This window comes from Oncorhynchus kisutch, linkage group LG24, assembly GCF_002021735.2.
Source record: "Oncorhynchus kisutch isolate 150728-3 linkage group LG24, Okis_V2, whole genome shotgun sequence".
In the NCBI taxonomy this organism is placed as follows: domain Eukaryota; kingdom Metazoa; phylum Chordata; class Actinopteri; order Salmoniformes; family Salmonidae; genus Oncorhynchus; species Oncorhynchus kisutch.
Window position 1 is genome coordinate 2,616,766 of NC_034197.2, and position 16,615 is coordinate 2,633,380.

At 45.5% G+C, this 16,615-nt stretch overlaps 1 protein-coding gene across 5 annotated transcripts in view; it reads left to right on the forward strand.

The window, feature by feature from the left end:
- LOC109869661 (agrin) overlaps nucleotides 1-16,615 on the forward strand; it is a 537,476-nt gene that overhangs the window by 506,513 nt on the left and 14,348 nt on the right. For all 5 annotated transcript variants that reach the window (XM_031803590.1, XM_031803591.1, XM_031803593.1 and 2 more), the window contains 3 exons: nucleotides 685-801; nucleotides 4,301-4,484; nucleotides 4,800-4,887. In XM_031803590.1, coding sequence (XP_031659450.1) covers nucleotides 685-801; nucleotides 4,301-4,484; nucleotides 4,800-4,887 — 389 coding nt within the window. The remainder of the gene's footprint in view (nucleotides 1-684; nucleotides 802-4,300; nucleotides 4,485-4,799; nucleotides 4,888-16,615) is intronic.

Sequence of the window (16,615 nt, forward strand, 5' to 3'; positions counted from 1 at the left end):
TGTACTTTCTCTTTCGTAATTGAAGCCAAGTCCCCTGCGGGTTGCTGGATGAACCTGATTTCATGGTCCTCCACCACACAAATTAACGGCCAATTATAGGCTGCTGCTCGCTCGGCGCCGGAAAGGTCTTCAGTACAATCACTCATTCATTAGAGAGACATTCATAAAAATAACGGCATCCATATTGTCACACCAGCCGCACCAGCTGATTTTCTAATGTAGCCCTTTTCTTGTGTTTTGTACCAGATAACAAATAATTGACTGCTTGGAGAGTTGCACAGAAATCAAATATACGTATTTGATCAAGTGTATTGATGTGGAAAAGGAGGTAGCACAGTTAGTGAATTGTCCTGCATGCACTATATAGACATATCTTTCAAAGGAGAAATATTTTTAGCTGGGACAGCTATTAGTCTCATTGTGCTACTGTATGGCTCAAAAACAAAAATAACTAGTCTCACTTGAGTCAAACAGAAGTTATTGATCAGGTGTGGTTATAGTCCCTGTGGTAGGGTTTTATACCATGTGGTAGGGTTCTAGACCACGTGGTAGGGTTCTAGTCCCTGTTAAGGTAGGGTTCTAGTCTCTAGTAGGGTTCTAGTCCTTGTGGTAGGGTTTTAGTACCTGTGGTAGGGTTCCATACCCTGTTATTATAGGGTTCTAACACTTGTGTCCTATCTCCAGAACCAACACACCGCTCTCAACCTGAAGGAGTCTCTGTTCGTGGGTGGTGCTCCTGATTTCAGCCGGCAAGCGAGAGCCGCCTCGCTCAAAGATGGCTTCAAGGGGGCCATTCAGAAGGTGAATATCCTGTCCCCACACACACTATTCACACAAAAGCAGATATTGTTTTGCTAGACACCCTGTTCAAAAGGTTGTGCAAAAGTTCCTATACATTTTACCAATTATCAACAACTATAAATAATTTCATTTAAAATAGGTAGGTTTTTGACGTCTTTTAACTGTCACACAATGTTGAATGCACCTTAGACATGGATACATATATTTTAACACGATTTAGTGATGGACAATAACTATCTGCCTAAACATGATGACCTTTACAGTGACCCCAGCTATTGTAAGGTCCGCTGTGTTGAACTGTACTGACACAGTTCCGCAGAACGAAATACAACACAGTAAAATCTGAATCTACACTAACGTTCAAAAGTTTGGGGTCACTTAGAAATGTCCTTGTTTTTGAAAGAAAAGCTACTTTTTTTGTATATTAAAATAACATCAAATTGATCAGAAATACAGTGTAGACATTGTTGTAAATTACTATTGTAGCTGGAAATGGCAGATTTTTTATGGAATATCTATATAGGCGTACAGAGGTCCATTATCAGCAACTATCACTCCTGTGTTCCAATGGCACGTTGTGTTAGCAAATCCAAGTTTATCATTTTAAAAGGCTAATTGATCATTAGAAAACCCATTTGCAATTATGTTAGCACAGCTGAAAACTGTTGTCCTGATTTAAGAAGCAATATAACTGGCCTTCTTTAGACTAGTTGAGTATCTGGAGCATCAGCATTTGTGGGTTCGATTACAGCCTCAAAAGGGCCAGAAACAAAGATTTTTCTTCTGAAACTTGTCAGTCTATTCTTGTTGTGAGAAATAAGGCTATTCCATGCGAAAAATTGTCAAGAAACTGAAGATCTCGTACAACGCTGTGTACTACTCCCTTCACAGAACAGAGCAAACTGGCACTAACCAGAATAGAAATAGGAGTGGGAGGCCCCAGTGCACAACAAGTACATTAGTGTCTAGTTTGAGAAACAGATGCCTCACAAGTCCTCAACTGGCAGCTTCATTAAACAGTACCTGCAAAACACCAGTCTCAATGTCAACAGTGAAGAGGCAATTCCGGGATGCTGGCCTTCTAGGCAGAGTTCCTCTGTCCAGTGTGTGTGTTCTTGTGCCCTTTTAATCTTTTCTTTTTATTGGCCAATTTGGCTTTTTCTTTGCAACTCTGCCTAGAAGGCCAGCATCCCGGAGTCGCCTCTTCACTGTTGACGTTGAGACTGGTGTTCTTGAAATGTGCAGATTGACTGACCTTTATGTCTTAAAGTAATGATGGACTGTCATTTCTCTTTGCTTATTTGAGCTGTTCTTGCCATAATATGGACTTGGTCTTTTACCAAATAGGGCCATGTTCTGTATACCCCCCTACCTTGTCAGAACACAACTGATTGGCTCAAATGCATTAAGAAGGAAAACATCCAGACAAATTTACTTTTAACAAGGCACACCTGTTCATTGAAATGCATTCCAGGTGACTACGTCATGAAGCTGGTTGAGAGAATACCAAAAGTGTGCAAAGCTGTCATCAAGGCAAAGGGTGGCTACTTTGAAGAATCTAAAATTTAAAATATATTTTCATTTGTTTAACACTTTTTTGGTTACTACATGATTCCATATGGGTTATTTCATAGTTTTGATGTCTTCACTATTATTCTACAATGTAGAAAATAGTAAAAATAAAGATAAACCCATGAATGAGTAGGTGTGTCCAAACCTTTGACTGGTGCTGTATCTACAGTGCATTTGGAAAGTATTCAGATTACTTACGCTACAGCCTTATTCTAAAATTGATGAAATAAAAATGTTCCTCATCAATCTACACACCATAACCCATAATGACAAAGCGAAAACAGGTTTTTAGCCATTTTTGCACATTTATAATAGAACTGAAATACCTTATTTACATAAACAATTCAGACCCTTTGCTATGAGACTCGAAATGGAGCGCAGGTGCATCCTGTTTCATTTATCATCCTTGAAATGTTTCTCCAACTTGATTGGAGTCCAACTGTGGTACATTCAATTGGTTGGACATGGAAAGGCACACACCTGTCTATTTAAGGTCCCACCATTGACAGTGCATGCCAGAACAAAAACCAAGCCGTGAGGTCGAAGGACTTGTCCGTAAAGCTCCGAGACAGGATTGTGTTGAGGCACAGATCTGGGGAAGGGCACCAAAAGATGTCTGCAGCATTGAAGGTCCCCAAGAACACAGTGGCCGCCGTCATTCTTAAATGGAAGAAGATTGGAACCACAAAGACTCTTCCTAGAGCTGGTCGCCCATTCAAACTGAGCAATCGTTCGAGAAGGGCCTTGGTCAGGGAGTTGACCAAGAAACCGATGTTCACTGAAACCTTTCAGAAGAACAACCATCTCTGCACCACTCCACCAATCAGGCCTTTATAGTAGAGTTGCCAGATGGAAGCCACTACTCAGTAAAATGCACATGACAGCACGCTTGGAGTTTACCAAAAGGCACCTAAAGACTCTCATAGCATGGGAAACAAGATTATCTGGTCTGATGAAACCCAGATTAAACTCTTTGGCTGGAATGCAAAGCATCACGTTTGGAGGAAACCAGACACAGCTCATTATCTGACCAATACCATCCAAACAGTGAAGCATGGTGGTGGCAGAATCATGCAGTGGGGATGTTTTTCCGCGGCAGGGAGAGGGAGACTAGTCACGATCGAGGGAAAGATGAACAGAGCAAAGTACAGCGAGATCCTTAATGGAAACCTACTCCAAACCTCTCAGGACTTCAGATTGGGGTGAAGGTTCACCTTCCAACAGGACAACAACGCTAAGCACACAGCCAAGACAACGTAGGAGTGGCTTCGGGACAAGTCTGAATGTCCTTCAGTGGCGCAGCCAGAGCCAGGACTTGAGACCTGAAAATAGCTGTGCAGCGACGCTCCCCATCCAACCTGACAGAGCTTGACAAGATCTGCAGAGAAGAGTGTGAGAAACCCCCCAAATGCAGTTGTGCCAAGCTTGTAGCGTCATACCCAAGAAGACTTGAGGCTGTAATTGCTGCCAAAGGTGCTTCAACAAAGTACTGAGTAAAAGGTCTGAGTACTTCCGTTTCTTAATTTTAATACATTTGCTAAAAAATAAACTGTTTTTGCTTTGTCATTATGGGGTATTGTGTGTGGATTCATGAGGGGGGGGAAACAATGTAATCAATTTTAGAATAAGGCTGTAAGATAACAAAATGTGGAAAAAGTCCAGGGGTCTGAATACTTTCCGAATGCACTGTATGTCAGATGCATCTTCGATGTAAGTTATTTGGCTAGGATACCAAGATAGTCCTGACCATATCACTTGACCAGGAAAGACTCTGAAGCCTAGTTTTAGCCTTTAGGGCCGAGAGGATTTCAGGTCAGGTAGGTCATGTGGTCAGGAAAAACTCAGTATGTCATGAATGTCCTATGTAGGCTACACACTGCACTATGACAGGTCTAAGTCCCCTCTCCTCCTCTCTATCCCGCCTCAGATCACCCTGATGGGCACTCCCATCCTGCGGCAGGCGAACGCATTGCACTCCAGTGACGTGGCAATGTTTAAGGGCCACCCGTGCAGCCGGGATCCCTGCCACAACGGGGGTCTCTGCAACCCCATGCTTGAGAGCTATGAGTGTGTGTGCCCCCACGGCTTCACGGGCACAGCCTGTCAGAACAGTGAGTGAACCAAGATCCTGAATTAAACGTTTCTGTTGGTGTAATGTTGATGTCACGCTAGTCTTACAATGTTTCCATTTGAAGGTTAGCGTAACCCCTCTGTTTCATCATTCTCACCAGTTTGCACACACAAACTACACACACGTGTACTTTACCAAACACATTCACTTTGGCCGTGTGCCCTACTGTTCCTTGTACTTTAATTAGAACCATCCCAATTCATCACCATCCACTGCCTTGACTCCAATTAAAGGAGCCATGTTTCCTATTGATTCATGTGATCTCATCCAATGTTCCTCCTCCTCTTCCTCGCAGCCATCTTGGAGAAGTCCGCCGGGGAGTCGGAGTCCATTGTTTTTGACGGACGGACTTTTATCGAGTACCACAACGCCGTCACCAAGAGGTAATCTAATCAAATCAATCAAATTCTATTGGTCACATACACGTGGCTAGCAGATGTTATTGGTCACATACATGTGGCTAGCAGATGTTATTGGTCACATACACGTGGCTAGCAGATGTTATTGGTCACATACACGTGGCTAGCAGATGTTATTGGTCACATACACGTGGTTTGCAGATGTTATTGGTCACATACACGTGGTTAGCAGATGTTATTGGTCACATACACGTGGCTAGCAGATGTTATTGGTCACACACACGTGGTTAGCAGATGTTATTGGTCACATACACGTGGTTAGCAGATGTTATTGGTCACATAAACGTGGCTAGCAGATGTTATTGGTCACATACACGTGGTTAGCAGATGTTATTGGTCACATACACGTGGCTAGCAGATGTTATTGGTCACATAAACGTGGCTAGCAGATGTTATTGGTCACATACACGTGGCTAGCAGATGTTATTGGTCACATACACGTGGCTAGTAGATGTTATTGGTCACATACACGTGGTTAGCAGATGTTATTGGTCACATACACGTGGTTAGCAGATGTTATTGGTCACATAAACGTGGCTAGCAGATGTTATTGGTCACATACACGTGGCTAGCAGATGTTATTGGTCACATACACGTGGCTAGCAGATGTTATTGGTCACATACACGTGGCTAGTAGATGTTATTGGTCACATACACGTGGTTAGCAGATGTTATTGGTCACATACACGTGGTTAGCAGATGTTATTGGTCACATACACATGGCTAGCAGATGTTATTGGTCACATACACGTGGCTAGCAGATGTTATTGGTCACATACACGTGGCTAGTAGATGTCATTGGTCACATACACGTGGTTAGCAGATGTTATTGGTCACATACACGTGGTTAGCAGATGTTATTGGTCACATACACGTGGTTAGCAGATGTTATTGGTCACATACACATGGCTAGCAGATGTTATTGGTCACATACACGTGGTTAGCAGATGTTATTGGTCACATACACGTGGTTAGCAGATGTTATTGGTCACACACACGTGGTTAGCAGATGTTATTGGTCACATACACGTGGTTAGCAGATGTTATTGGTCACATAAACGTGGCTAGCAGATGTTATTGGTCACATACACGTGGCTAGCAGATGTTATTGGTCACATACACGTGGTTAGCAGATGTTATTGGTCACATACACGTGGCTAGCAGATGTTATTGGTCACATACACGTGGCTAGCAGATGTTATTGGTCACATACACATGGCTAGCAGATGTTATTGGTCACATACACATGGCTAGCAGATGTTATTGGTCACATACACGTGGCTAGCAGATGTTATTGGTCACATACACATGGCTAGCAGATGTTATTGGTCACATACACATGGCTAGCAGATGTTATTGGTCACATACACGTGGCTAGCAGATGTTATTGGTCACATACATGTGGCTAGCAGATGTTATTGGTCACATACACATGGCTAGCAGATGTTATTGGTCACATACACATGGCTAGCAGATGTTATTGGTCACATACACGTGGCTAGCAGATGTTATTGGTCACATACACATGGCTAGCAGATGTTATTGGTCACATACACATGGCTAGCAGATGTTATTGGTCACATACACGTGGTTAGCAGATGTTATTGGTCACATACACATGGCTAGCAGATGTTATTGGTCACATACACGTGGTTAGCAGATGTTATTGGTCACATACACATGGCTAGCAGATGTTATTGGTCACATACACGTGGTTAGCAGATGTTATTGGTCACATACACATGGCTAGCAGATGTTATTGGTCACATACACGTGGTTAGCAGATGTTATTGGTCACATACACATGGCTAGCAGATGTTATTGGTCACATACACGTGGTTAGCAGATGTTATTGGTCACATACACGTGGTTAGCAGATGTTATTGGTCACACACACGTGGTTAGCAGATGTTATTGGTCACATACACGTGGCTAGCAGATGTTATTGGTCACATACACATGGCTAGCAGATGTTATTGGTCACATACACGTGGTTAGCAGATGTTATTGCGAGTGTAGCAAAATGCTTGTGCTTCCAGTTCCGACAGTGCAGCAATATCTAACATGTAATCCAACTCCACAACACACACAAATCTAAATAAAGGAATGGAATAAGAACGTATAAATATATGGATGAGCAATGCCAGAGCGGCATAGGCTAAAATACAGTAGATAATATAGATTACAGAATATACAGTGGAGAGAACAAGTATTTGATACACTGCCGATTTTGCAGGTTTTCCTACTTACAAAGCATGTAGAGTTCTGTCATTTTTATCATAGGTACACTTCAACTGTGAGAGACGGAATCTAAAACAAAAATCCAGAAAATCACATTGTATGATTTTTAAGTAATTAATTTGCATTTTATTGCATGACATAAGTATTTGTGAGCGGGCCAAGTAATTGGGCGTCACTCTAAAGCGGGAAGGTGGAATAAACGAGTCAGGAGTACGTTTTCTTGATTGAACACAGTTCTCTATTGAGGGCATTTGGTCAACACAAACACTCCAACATAATCAATGAAAATCTTCCAAGGAAAAACATACATCTTCTTCTCCAGATGAAACAGGAACACAATAGGCTTATCTTTAAACTACAACAAAAAGTCACGCGATTGTCACCGTCTTAGTGGTTCTACCTGGATAGCTCTCTCTCTCGGTGGCCATCATCCAGAGATAGTTCCCCCCCCCTTCTCTGCTGGTTCCATTCTCTCTCTTATAGGGGAAGGAGAGTATGTCATTAGTACCGTCAGCTGTGCTTAATTGCCTCTGGTTACCTTGTCTCCCATGCCTTGTTGGGCTACTATCCATGAGCCCAGCCTGCCCTCTGGTGGTCCTTCCACATACCTTCCCCCCCAGGACCGAACCGGAGGGTCGGGCGCCAGACGCACCGTCTTGGTCGCGTCGGGACAGCGCGTCTGCATTCCCGTTCCTCGATCCGGCCCTGTGGATGACATGGAAAGAGAACGGTTGTAAAGACAAAAACCATCTGGCTATTCTGTTGTTATTGTTTCTCTTACCAGCCATCCACGTGAGGGGCGCATGGTCAGTAACTAATGCAAACCACCGACCCAGTAGGTAGTACCGGAGATAATCGAGGGCCCACTTGATGGCTAAGGCCTCTTTCTCTACGGTCGCATACCTCTGTTCCCGATCGCTGAGCTTCCTACTAATGAAGAGAATCGGCTTCTCTGCTTCACCTTTACCCTGAGCTAGTATGGCCCCGAGCCCTGTATCCGAGGCATCGACCTGCACAATGAACTCTTGTGAGAAGTCCGGAGCCTGTAGAACGGGATCAGAACACAGGCCATCTTTTAGCAATTGAAAGGCCTCTTCCGTCTCGTCTTTCCACTCTACCTGGTTTGGCAGGTTTTTCCTGATGAGGTTTGTGAGGGGATTGGCAATGGTTGCATATCCCGGGATAAAACGGCGATAATATCCTGTTATCCCTAAGAAGGCCCGAACGTCTCGCTTGGTCCGGGGTCGAGGCCAGTCACGAATTGCCCTGGTCTTCTCTGCCTGGGGGCGTATTTTCCCATTCCCCACGGTGTACCCCAGGTATTCCGCTTCAGACAGGCCCAGGCAGCATTTATTTGGATTGGCTGTCAACCCTGTGGCTTCCAAACTCACGAGCACCGCCCGTAATCGCAGGAGGTGACTATCCCAGTCCTCGCTGTGGATGACCACATCGTCTATGTACGCCGCTGCATACTCTTGATGGGGCCGTAGAATGGCATCCATGAGGCGTTGGAAGGTTGCAGCGGCACCGTGCAGTCCGAAGGGCATCCTCACATACTGGAAAAGCCCCTCTGGGGTGGCGAAGGCAGTTTTTGGGCGATCCTCCGGAGCCACCGGCACTTGCCAATATCCCTTCGTCAAATCCAGGGTAGTGATGAACATGGCCTTTCCTAAGCGCTCCAAGAGTTCCTCCACGCGTGACATGGGATACGCATCGAATGTAGAGATGGCATTCACGCCCCTAAAGTCGTTGCAGAGTCTCATACTACCATCGGATTTGGGGACCAGGACTATGGGACTGGACCACTCACTCGTCGAGGGCTCGATCACGCCCATCCTCAACATCTCCCTCTCCTCTTTCTTAGCGATGACTCGGCGAGCCTCAGGAATCCTGTAAGGGTGGATATGCACCTTCTTGCCGGGTTCAGTGTGGATATGGTGGAACAGGACATCTGTTTGTCCTGGGAATGGAGAGAATATTCGACCGAAGTTCATAATCAGCTTGTCTAGCTGTCTTGACTGCTCCGGTAGGAGAGTTTGGCCACGGCGCACCTGTGGTAGAGCCTCCTCTTTTCCTTTGCCCTCCAGGGCCATCAAAGCCACCTCCTCCTCTCGTCCATGGTACGTCTTCAGCAGGTTTATGTGATGAGGTAATTGACCGGTGAGACCCTTTTCATTACCTCGTAGGGCCCCCTCCACTGCGCCAGCAAGCGATGTTCGGCCGTGGGCACAAGCACCATCACTTTCTCTCCCACGGTGAACTCACGGGGGGTCGCGGACTTATCATCGTCCCGGCCTTGGGTCCTTTGGGCCCTCTCCATATGCTCCTTGACTATGGGCCACACTGCTGACAGGCGGTCTCTCATCAGGGTAACGTGTTCTATTGTGGATCGAAAGGGGCATGGTTGGGTCTCCCAGGTCTCCTTGGCTAAGTCGAGGATTCCTCGACAGGGTCTGCCATAGAGCAATTCAAACGGAGAGAATCCAGTGGATGCCTGGGGTACTTCTCGCAGGGCAAACATTAAGTGTGGGAGAAGCATGTCCCAGTTTTTCCCGTCTCGGGACACCACTCTTCTCAACATGCTTTTAATCGTTTTGTTCAAGCGTTCACACAACCCGTCTGTTTGAGGGTGGAATATGCTTGTACGTATCTGTTGAACCTGATATAACCGACACAAGTCCTTCATCAACCGGGACATGAACGGGGTTCCTTGATCGGTTAAGATAGTCTTGGGGAGGCCCACACGAGAGAACATCAGGAATAACTCCTTGGCAATTCACGTTGACGACATGTTACGCAGGGGTATGGCCTCCAGGAACTTGGTAGCGTAATCTATAACCACTAGGATGTACTCGTGTCCTCTGGCGGATTTTGGGAGGGGTCCTACGAGGTCCATAGCTATGCGTTCAAAGGGAGTCTCTATGATGGGGAGAGGAATCAAAGGGTTACGTAGGTGTGGCCGTGGAGCTGTACGTTGACATTGATCACACGTCCTACAATACCTGGCCACATCCCGGGTGACCGGGGGCCAATAGAATCTCTGCATGATTGTGTCAATAGTCTTGTCTCGTGCCAGGTGTCCTCCTAGGACGTGGGAATGGGCTAACTGTAGAACTGTATCCCTGTATGGCCTAGGCACCATTAGTAATTCCTGGTTTTCCCCCCTTCGTCGTACGACCCAGTATAAGAGTCCCCGCCTGATTGCATAGTAAGGAAGAGGGGGCTCACCTGATCCGTCGACGTTCCTCCCGTCGAACACCTTCACCTTCCTCATGGCCTCCCTTAGGTCTGGGTCTCTATGCTGCGAGGTGCCGAACTGTCCCTTTAATTCCTGGGGCAGGTCGACCTCGGTAGAGGGATGTGGAGGTTGTTCCACATCCCCATCAGGGGTGACCGAGGAGAATCCCTTCCATGTTCCCTCCTCGGATGGAGCTTCAAATATATCCCTTAGCGCCTGGTTGCTCCTCCCTTCCTGCGTTGTGTATAACCCTTCACATGTGTCTTCATCGGTGGTTTCCTGGAATATCTGTCGTAAACGTTGGGTCGCTATTTCTTCCTCTGCTGCAGAGGACGAGGACGCGGCTACGTCTCCTTGTAGGACTACTACTTCCCCCTTCTTCCCGTGCATAACGTCATCTGCCGAAGCTCCTTATATAGGGGACAGTCTCTCCCGATCAATAATGGCACCTTCAGCTGCGGCACTTTCCCTGCCCTGACTGTACACCTTCCTTTTGGAGTGAGAATAGGCAGATTCACAGTGGGGTAATAGTGGGTGTCTCCATGGATACAGGATATGGCTACTTTGTCTGGTAGCAGTGTTGCGGAGGTCACCATCCGCTCCTCTACTAACGTAACCATACTTCCCGAGTCGAGAATAGCTACCACATCTTCGACTCGCACCGGAATCTCTGAGGCTGGGGCTATCTCTGCTAACCAGCAGTGTTGATCCTGTCCCTCAAAACGGGATGTGTGGGGGTAGGCAGTGATGACTCCGTAACCATGGGCTCATCCTTGCTAGGACATTGTGGGGCATAATGGTTGGGAGACTGACATTTATAACACCGACCCTGCTGTGTGGTGGCTGACTTCTCCCACCTTCGGTGGGGGCTTGGATGTTTCGGTGGCGGGCGCGCCGGGGTGAGTCGTGGTACGGGATTGGAAGACTCCTTCCGTTCCTCCTTGTCACTTTTTAACAACTCCCCTGTAGACCGATATGTTTCCACCGCCTGGGCTATGTCGTCGGCTTGCCCCACAACCCTTTTTAAGTCACTGGGTAATTCTCTCAATATCTTGTCCACTACGAGAGTCTCTATCACATGTCCTACTCCCTTTCTAGGTTCTAGCCACTGTTTCGTCAGTCGTATTAATGCGAAGATCTGGGCACGGACGGGTTGATCAGCTGTATAGGTCCATTGATGGAACTTTACAGCCCTATCTCTGGCCGTCAGCTGGTACCGGGACAGGATCTTGGTTTTTAGTCGGCCATAGTCCGCAGCTTCGCGGGAATCCAGGTCAAAATAGGCTTCCTGAGCCACCCCGGTCAAAAGAGGGGCTAATGCGCTCGCCCATTCTGTGGGCGGCCACTCTTCCAAGGTGGCCGTCCTTTCGAAGGTCATGAGGAAGGCCTCAATATCCTCCTCCTTGGAGAGACGAAGTAAAATGGCGTGAGCAGCCGCTCTTGGCTTAACTCTAGGTTCTTCTCGTCGGCTCAGCTGTTGTTGCAGGAGTTCTATGGTTGTCTGCTGTGCCGTGATCAATTGTTGTAGTAGGGCGTTATCCATCGTTCTTGAATGGTTCCTCCGGGTCTACTGGAAGAATCTTGATTTACTCACTTATCCTTGTGTCCCTCGTCCACCTAATGCCAGCATCCTCCACCAATGTGAGCGGACCAAGTAATTGGGCGTCACTCTAAAGCGGGAAGGTGGAATAAACGAGTCAGGAGTAGGTTTTCTTGATTGAACACAGTTCTCTGTTGAGGGCATTTGGTCAACACAAACACTCCAACATAATCAATGAAAATCTTCCAAGGAAAAACATACATCTTCTTCTCCAGATGAAACAGGAACACAATAGGCTTATCTTTAAACTACAACAAAAAGTCACGGGATTGTCACCGTCTTAGTGGTTCTACCTGGATAGCTCTCTCTCTCGGTGGCCATCGTCCAGAGATAGTTTTCCCCCCCCTTCTCTGCTGGTTCCATTCTCTCTCTTATAGGGGAAGGAGAGTATGTCATTAGTACCGTCAGCTGTGCTTAATTGCCTCTGGTTACCTTGTCTCCCATGCCTTGTTGGGCTACTATCCATGAGCCCAGCCTGCCCTCTGGTGGTCCTTCCACATATTTGATACATCAGAAAAGCAGAACTTAATATTTGGTACAGAAACCTTTGTTTGCAATTACAGAGATCATATGTTTCCTGTAGTTCTTGACCAGGTTTGCACACACTGCAGCAGGGATTTTGGCCCACTCCTCCATACAGACCTTCTCCAGATCCTTCAGGTTTGGGGGCTGTCGCTGGGCAATACGGACTTTCAGCTCCCTCCAAAGATGTTCTATTGGGTTCATGTCTGGAGACTGGCTAGGCCACTCCAGGACCTTGAGATGCTTCTTACGGAGCCACTCCTTAGTTGCCCTGGCTGTGTGTTTCGGGTCGTTGTCATGCTGAAAGACCCAGCCACGACCCATCTTCAATGCTCTTACTGAGGGAAGGAGGTTGTTGGCCAAGATCTTGCGATACATGGCCCCATCCATCCTCCCCTCAATACGGTGCAGTCATCCTGTCCCCTTTGCAGAAAAGCATCCCCAAAGAATGATGTTTCCTCCTCCATGCTTCACAGTTGGGATGGTGTTCTTGGGGTTGTACTCATCCTTCTTCCTCCAAACACGCCGAGTGGAGTTTAGACCAAAAAGCTCTATTTGTGTCTCATCAGACCACATGACCTTCTCCCATTCCTCCTATGGATCATCCAGATGGTCATTGGCAAACTTCAGACGGGCCTGGACATGCGCTGGCTTGAGCAGGGGGACCTTGCATGCGCTGCAGGATTTGAATCCATGACGGCGTAGTGTGTTACTAATGGTTTTCTTTGAGACTGTGGCCCCAGCTCTCTTCAGGTCATTGACCAGGTCCTACCATGTAGTTCTGGGCTGATCCCTCACCTTCCTCATGATCATTGATGCCCCACGAGGTGAGATCTTGCATGGAGCCCCAGACCGAGGGTGATTGACCGTCATCTTGAACTTCTTCCATTTTCGAATAATTGCGCCAACAGTTGTTGCCTTCTCACCAAGCTGCTTGCCTATTTTCCTGTAGCCCATCCCAGCCTTGTGCAGGTCTACAATTTTATCCCTGATGTCCTTACACAGCCCTCTGGTCTTTGCCATTGTGGAGAGGTTGGAGTCTGTTTGATTGAGTGTGTGGACAGGTGTCTTTTATACAGGTAACGAGTTCAAACAGGTGCAGTTAATACAGGTAATGAGTGGAGAACAGGAGGGCTTCTTAAAGAAAAACTAACAGGTCTGTGAGAGACGGAATTCTTACTGGTTGGAAGGTGATCAAATACTTATGTCATGCAATAAAATGCAAATTAATTACTTAAAAATCATACAATGTGATTTTCTGGATTTTTGTTTTAGATTCATTCTCTCACAGTTGAAGTGTACCTATGATAAAAATTACAGACCTTTACAAAATAGCCTCCAATACCCTACTCAACAAATTGGATGCAGTCTATCACAGTGCAATCCGTTTTATCACCAAAGCCCCATATACTACCCACCATTGCGACCTGTACGCTCTCGTTGGCTGGCCCTCGCTTCATACTCGTCGCCAAACCCACTGGCTCCATGTCATCTACAAGACCCTGCTAGGTAAAGTCCCCCCTTATCTCAGCTCGCTGGTCACCATAGCATCTCCCACCTGTAGCACACGCTCCAGCAGGTATATCTCTCTAGTCACCCCCAAAACCAATTCTTTCTTTGGCCGCCTCTCCTTCCAGTTCTCTGCTGGCAATGACTGGAACGAACTACAAAAATCTCTGAAACTGGAAACACTTATCTCCCTCACTAGCTTTAAGCACCAACTGTCAGAGCAGCTCACAGATTACTGCACCTGTACATAGCCCACCTATAATTTAGCCCAAACAACTACCTCTTTCCCAACTGTATTTAATTTTAATTTATTTATTTATTTTGCTCCTTTGCACCCCATTATTTTTTATTTCTACTTTGCACATTCTTCCATTGCAAAACTACCATTCCAGTATTTTACTTGCTATATTGTATTTACTTTGCCATCATGGCCTTTTTTGCCTTTACCTCCCTTCTCACCTCACATTGTATATAGACTTGTTTATACTGTATTATTGACTGTATGTTTGTTTTACTCCATGTGTAACTCTGTGTCGTTTTATCTGTCGAACTGCTATGCTTTATCTTGGCCAGGTCGCAATTGTAAATGAGAACTTGTTCTCAACTTGCCTACCTGGTTAAATAAAGGTAAAATAAATAAATAAATAAAAATACATACAAACATACATAACATGCACACTATACACACACGTACACAGTTATGTGCACACAAGCTTATTTTAGAAATACACAACGAGCGACTGTGTCCCCTCAAAATAGCAGTCCTAAAGTGTTGATTTCCATTTAAACACACGCTAGCTATACCAGGAGAAGCTGGATGATGTAAGTGTAAATGGTTTCAATACAAGGTGTGAATGAGAGAGAAACGCATCCTGCCTTCCAGGCTACCGCTGATACATTGTATCCTCTTCCATCCATCTACGTCCTCCACACGCCCGCAGGTTGGCATGCATTAAATGTTTGTGATGAGGAACCTGAAAAGACATGGAACATAAGACTAACCATCAAGATCCATTACAAGTCCTCCCAAAACACAACACTCCAGGGTGTGAAAATGGAGAAACAGACAGTGAATTTGAATTTGTGGTCTTATGAACACACACACACACAATGAAAATATGAGACAATTGTAGGATATGTCTGTATCCTCTGTCTGTTGTCCTGGTTGAGCCTGTCAGATGTATGTCCTGCCGTCCGTCTGTCTGTCCACTTCTTTCTCTTGTCTGTCTCTCTGTCTGTCTCATGAGTGTTCCTTGTCTGTCTTTCTGATGCACTCAAGCCAACTGACCAATGACATTCCAGAGTAAGTAGACTTAAAGAGATGCAGAACCTTCACAGGTTCAGTCAAAGCCAAACTAACCCAACTCGAAATACATTACGATAGTTAACACAAAAGTAATAGATTCTTTATTTATTTATCCTATATCATCTTCATCATCATTACGTCAGATTTCAGGCTCTGCCACTCACAGCGCTGTATGGGTTTTTTGCCTGACAGCCATTCTGAACATGAGCACCGCACGCTTCAATAAAGTGCTCCCATCCCTGTCGCTAATTGGGCAACTTTTGCAAATTTGTAGTTGTCTGAGTGAGGAAAATGCTGTAAATTAAGAGGACTCGATGTACTTTGAAAGATGAGACATTGAGGATTCTAATAAATACCACTTTGATGTCATACAAGCAAGCCAAACACCTGTGAGTCAAAATGTGCACTATACATTTCCATATCATAAAACTCATGTCATCTACAGTGTCAACGTTTATGATCCCGATGTTTGATGTACAGTTACAAGATGGCATGGAGCCTAGGTTGTTCTGAACAGAATGAACCTATATTTGTCTATTTGTCTCTCAAAAATAGCCGGTGAACACTCACCTGAATGCACGCATTACTTCTTTCTATGCGCACCAGAATTATGATCTGTTTCTACCCTGTGAAAGCCTAACACTGTAAGATCATATTTTATCACTTAACTAGTTAAGTTAGCAATAGAACAAGCTGTCAAATGATGCCCACCTGACCCAGTATGCGATTTACAGTGTATTCAGACCCCTTCCCTTTTACCACATTTTGTTACCTTACAATCTTATTCGAAAATTGATTAAATCTTTTTTTCCCCTCATCAAGCTACCCACAATACCCCATAATGACAAAGCAACAACAGTTTTTTTTTGACATTTTTGCAGATAAATACAAAAACTGAAATACCTTATTTACAGAAGTATTCAGACCCTTTGCAATGAGAACCGAAATTGAGCTCAGGTGCATCCTGTTTCCATTGATCATCCTTAAGGTGCTTCTCCAACTTGATTTGGAGTCCACCTGAGGTAAATTTAATTGATTGGACATGGTTTGGAAAGTCACACACCTGTCTATATTAGGTCCCACAGTTGACAGTGCATGTCAGAGCAAAAACCAAGCCATGAGGTCAAAGGAATTATCCGTAGAGCTCCGAGACAGTATTGTGTTGAGGCACAGATCTGGGGAGGGGGAACAACAAAATGTCTGCAGCATTGAAGGTCCCCTAGAACACAGTGGCCTCCATCATTCTTCAATGGGACAAGTTTGGAACCACCAAGAC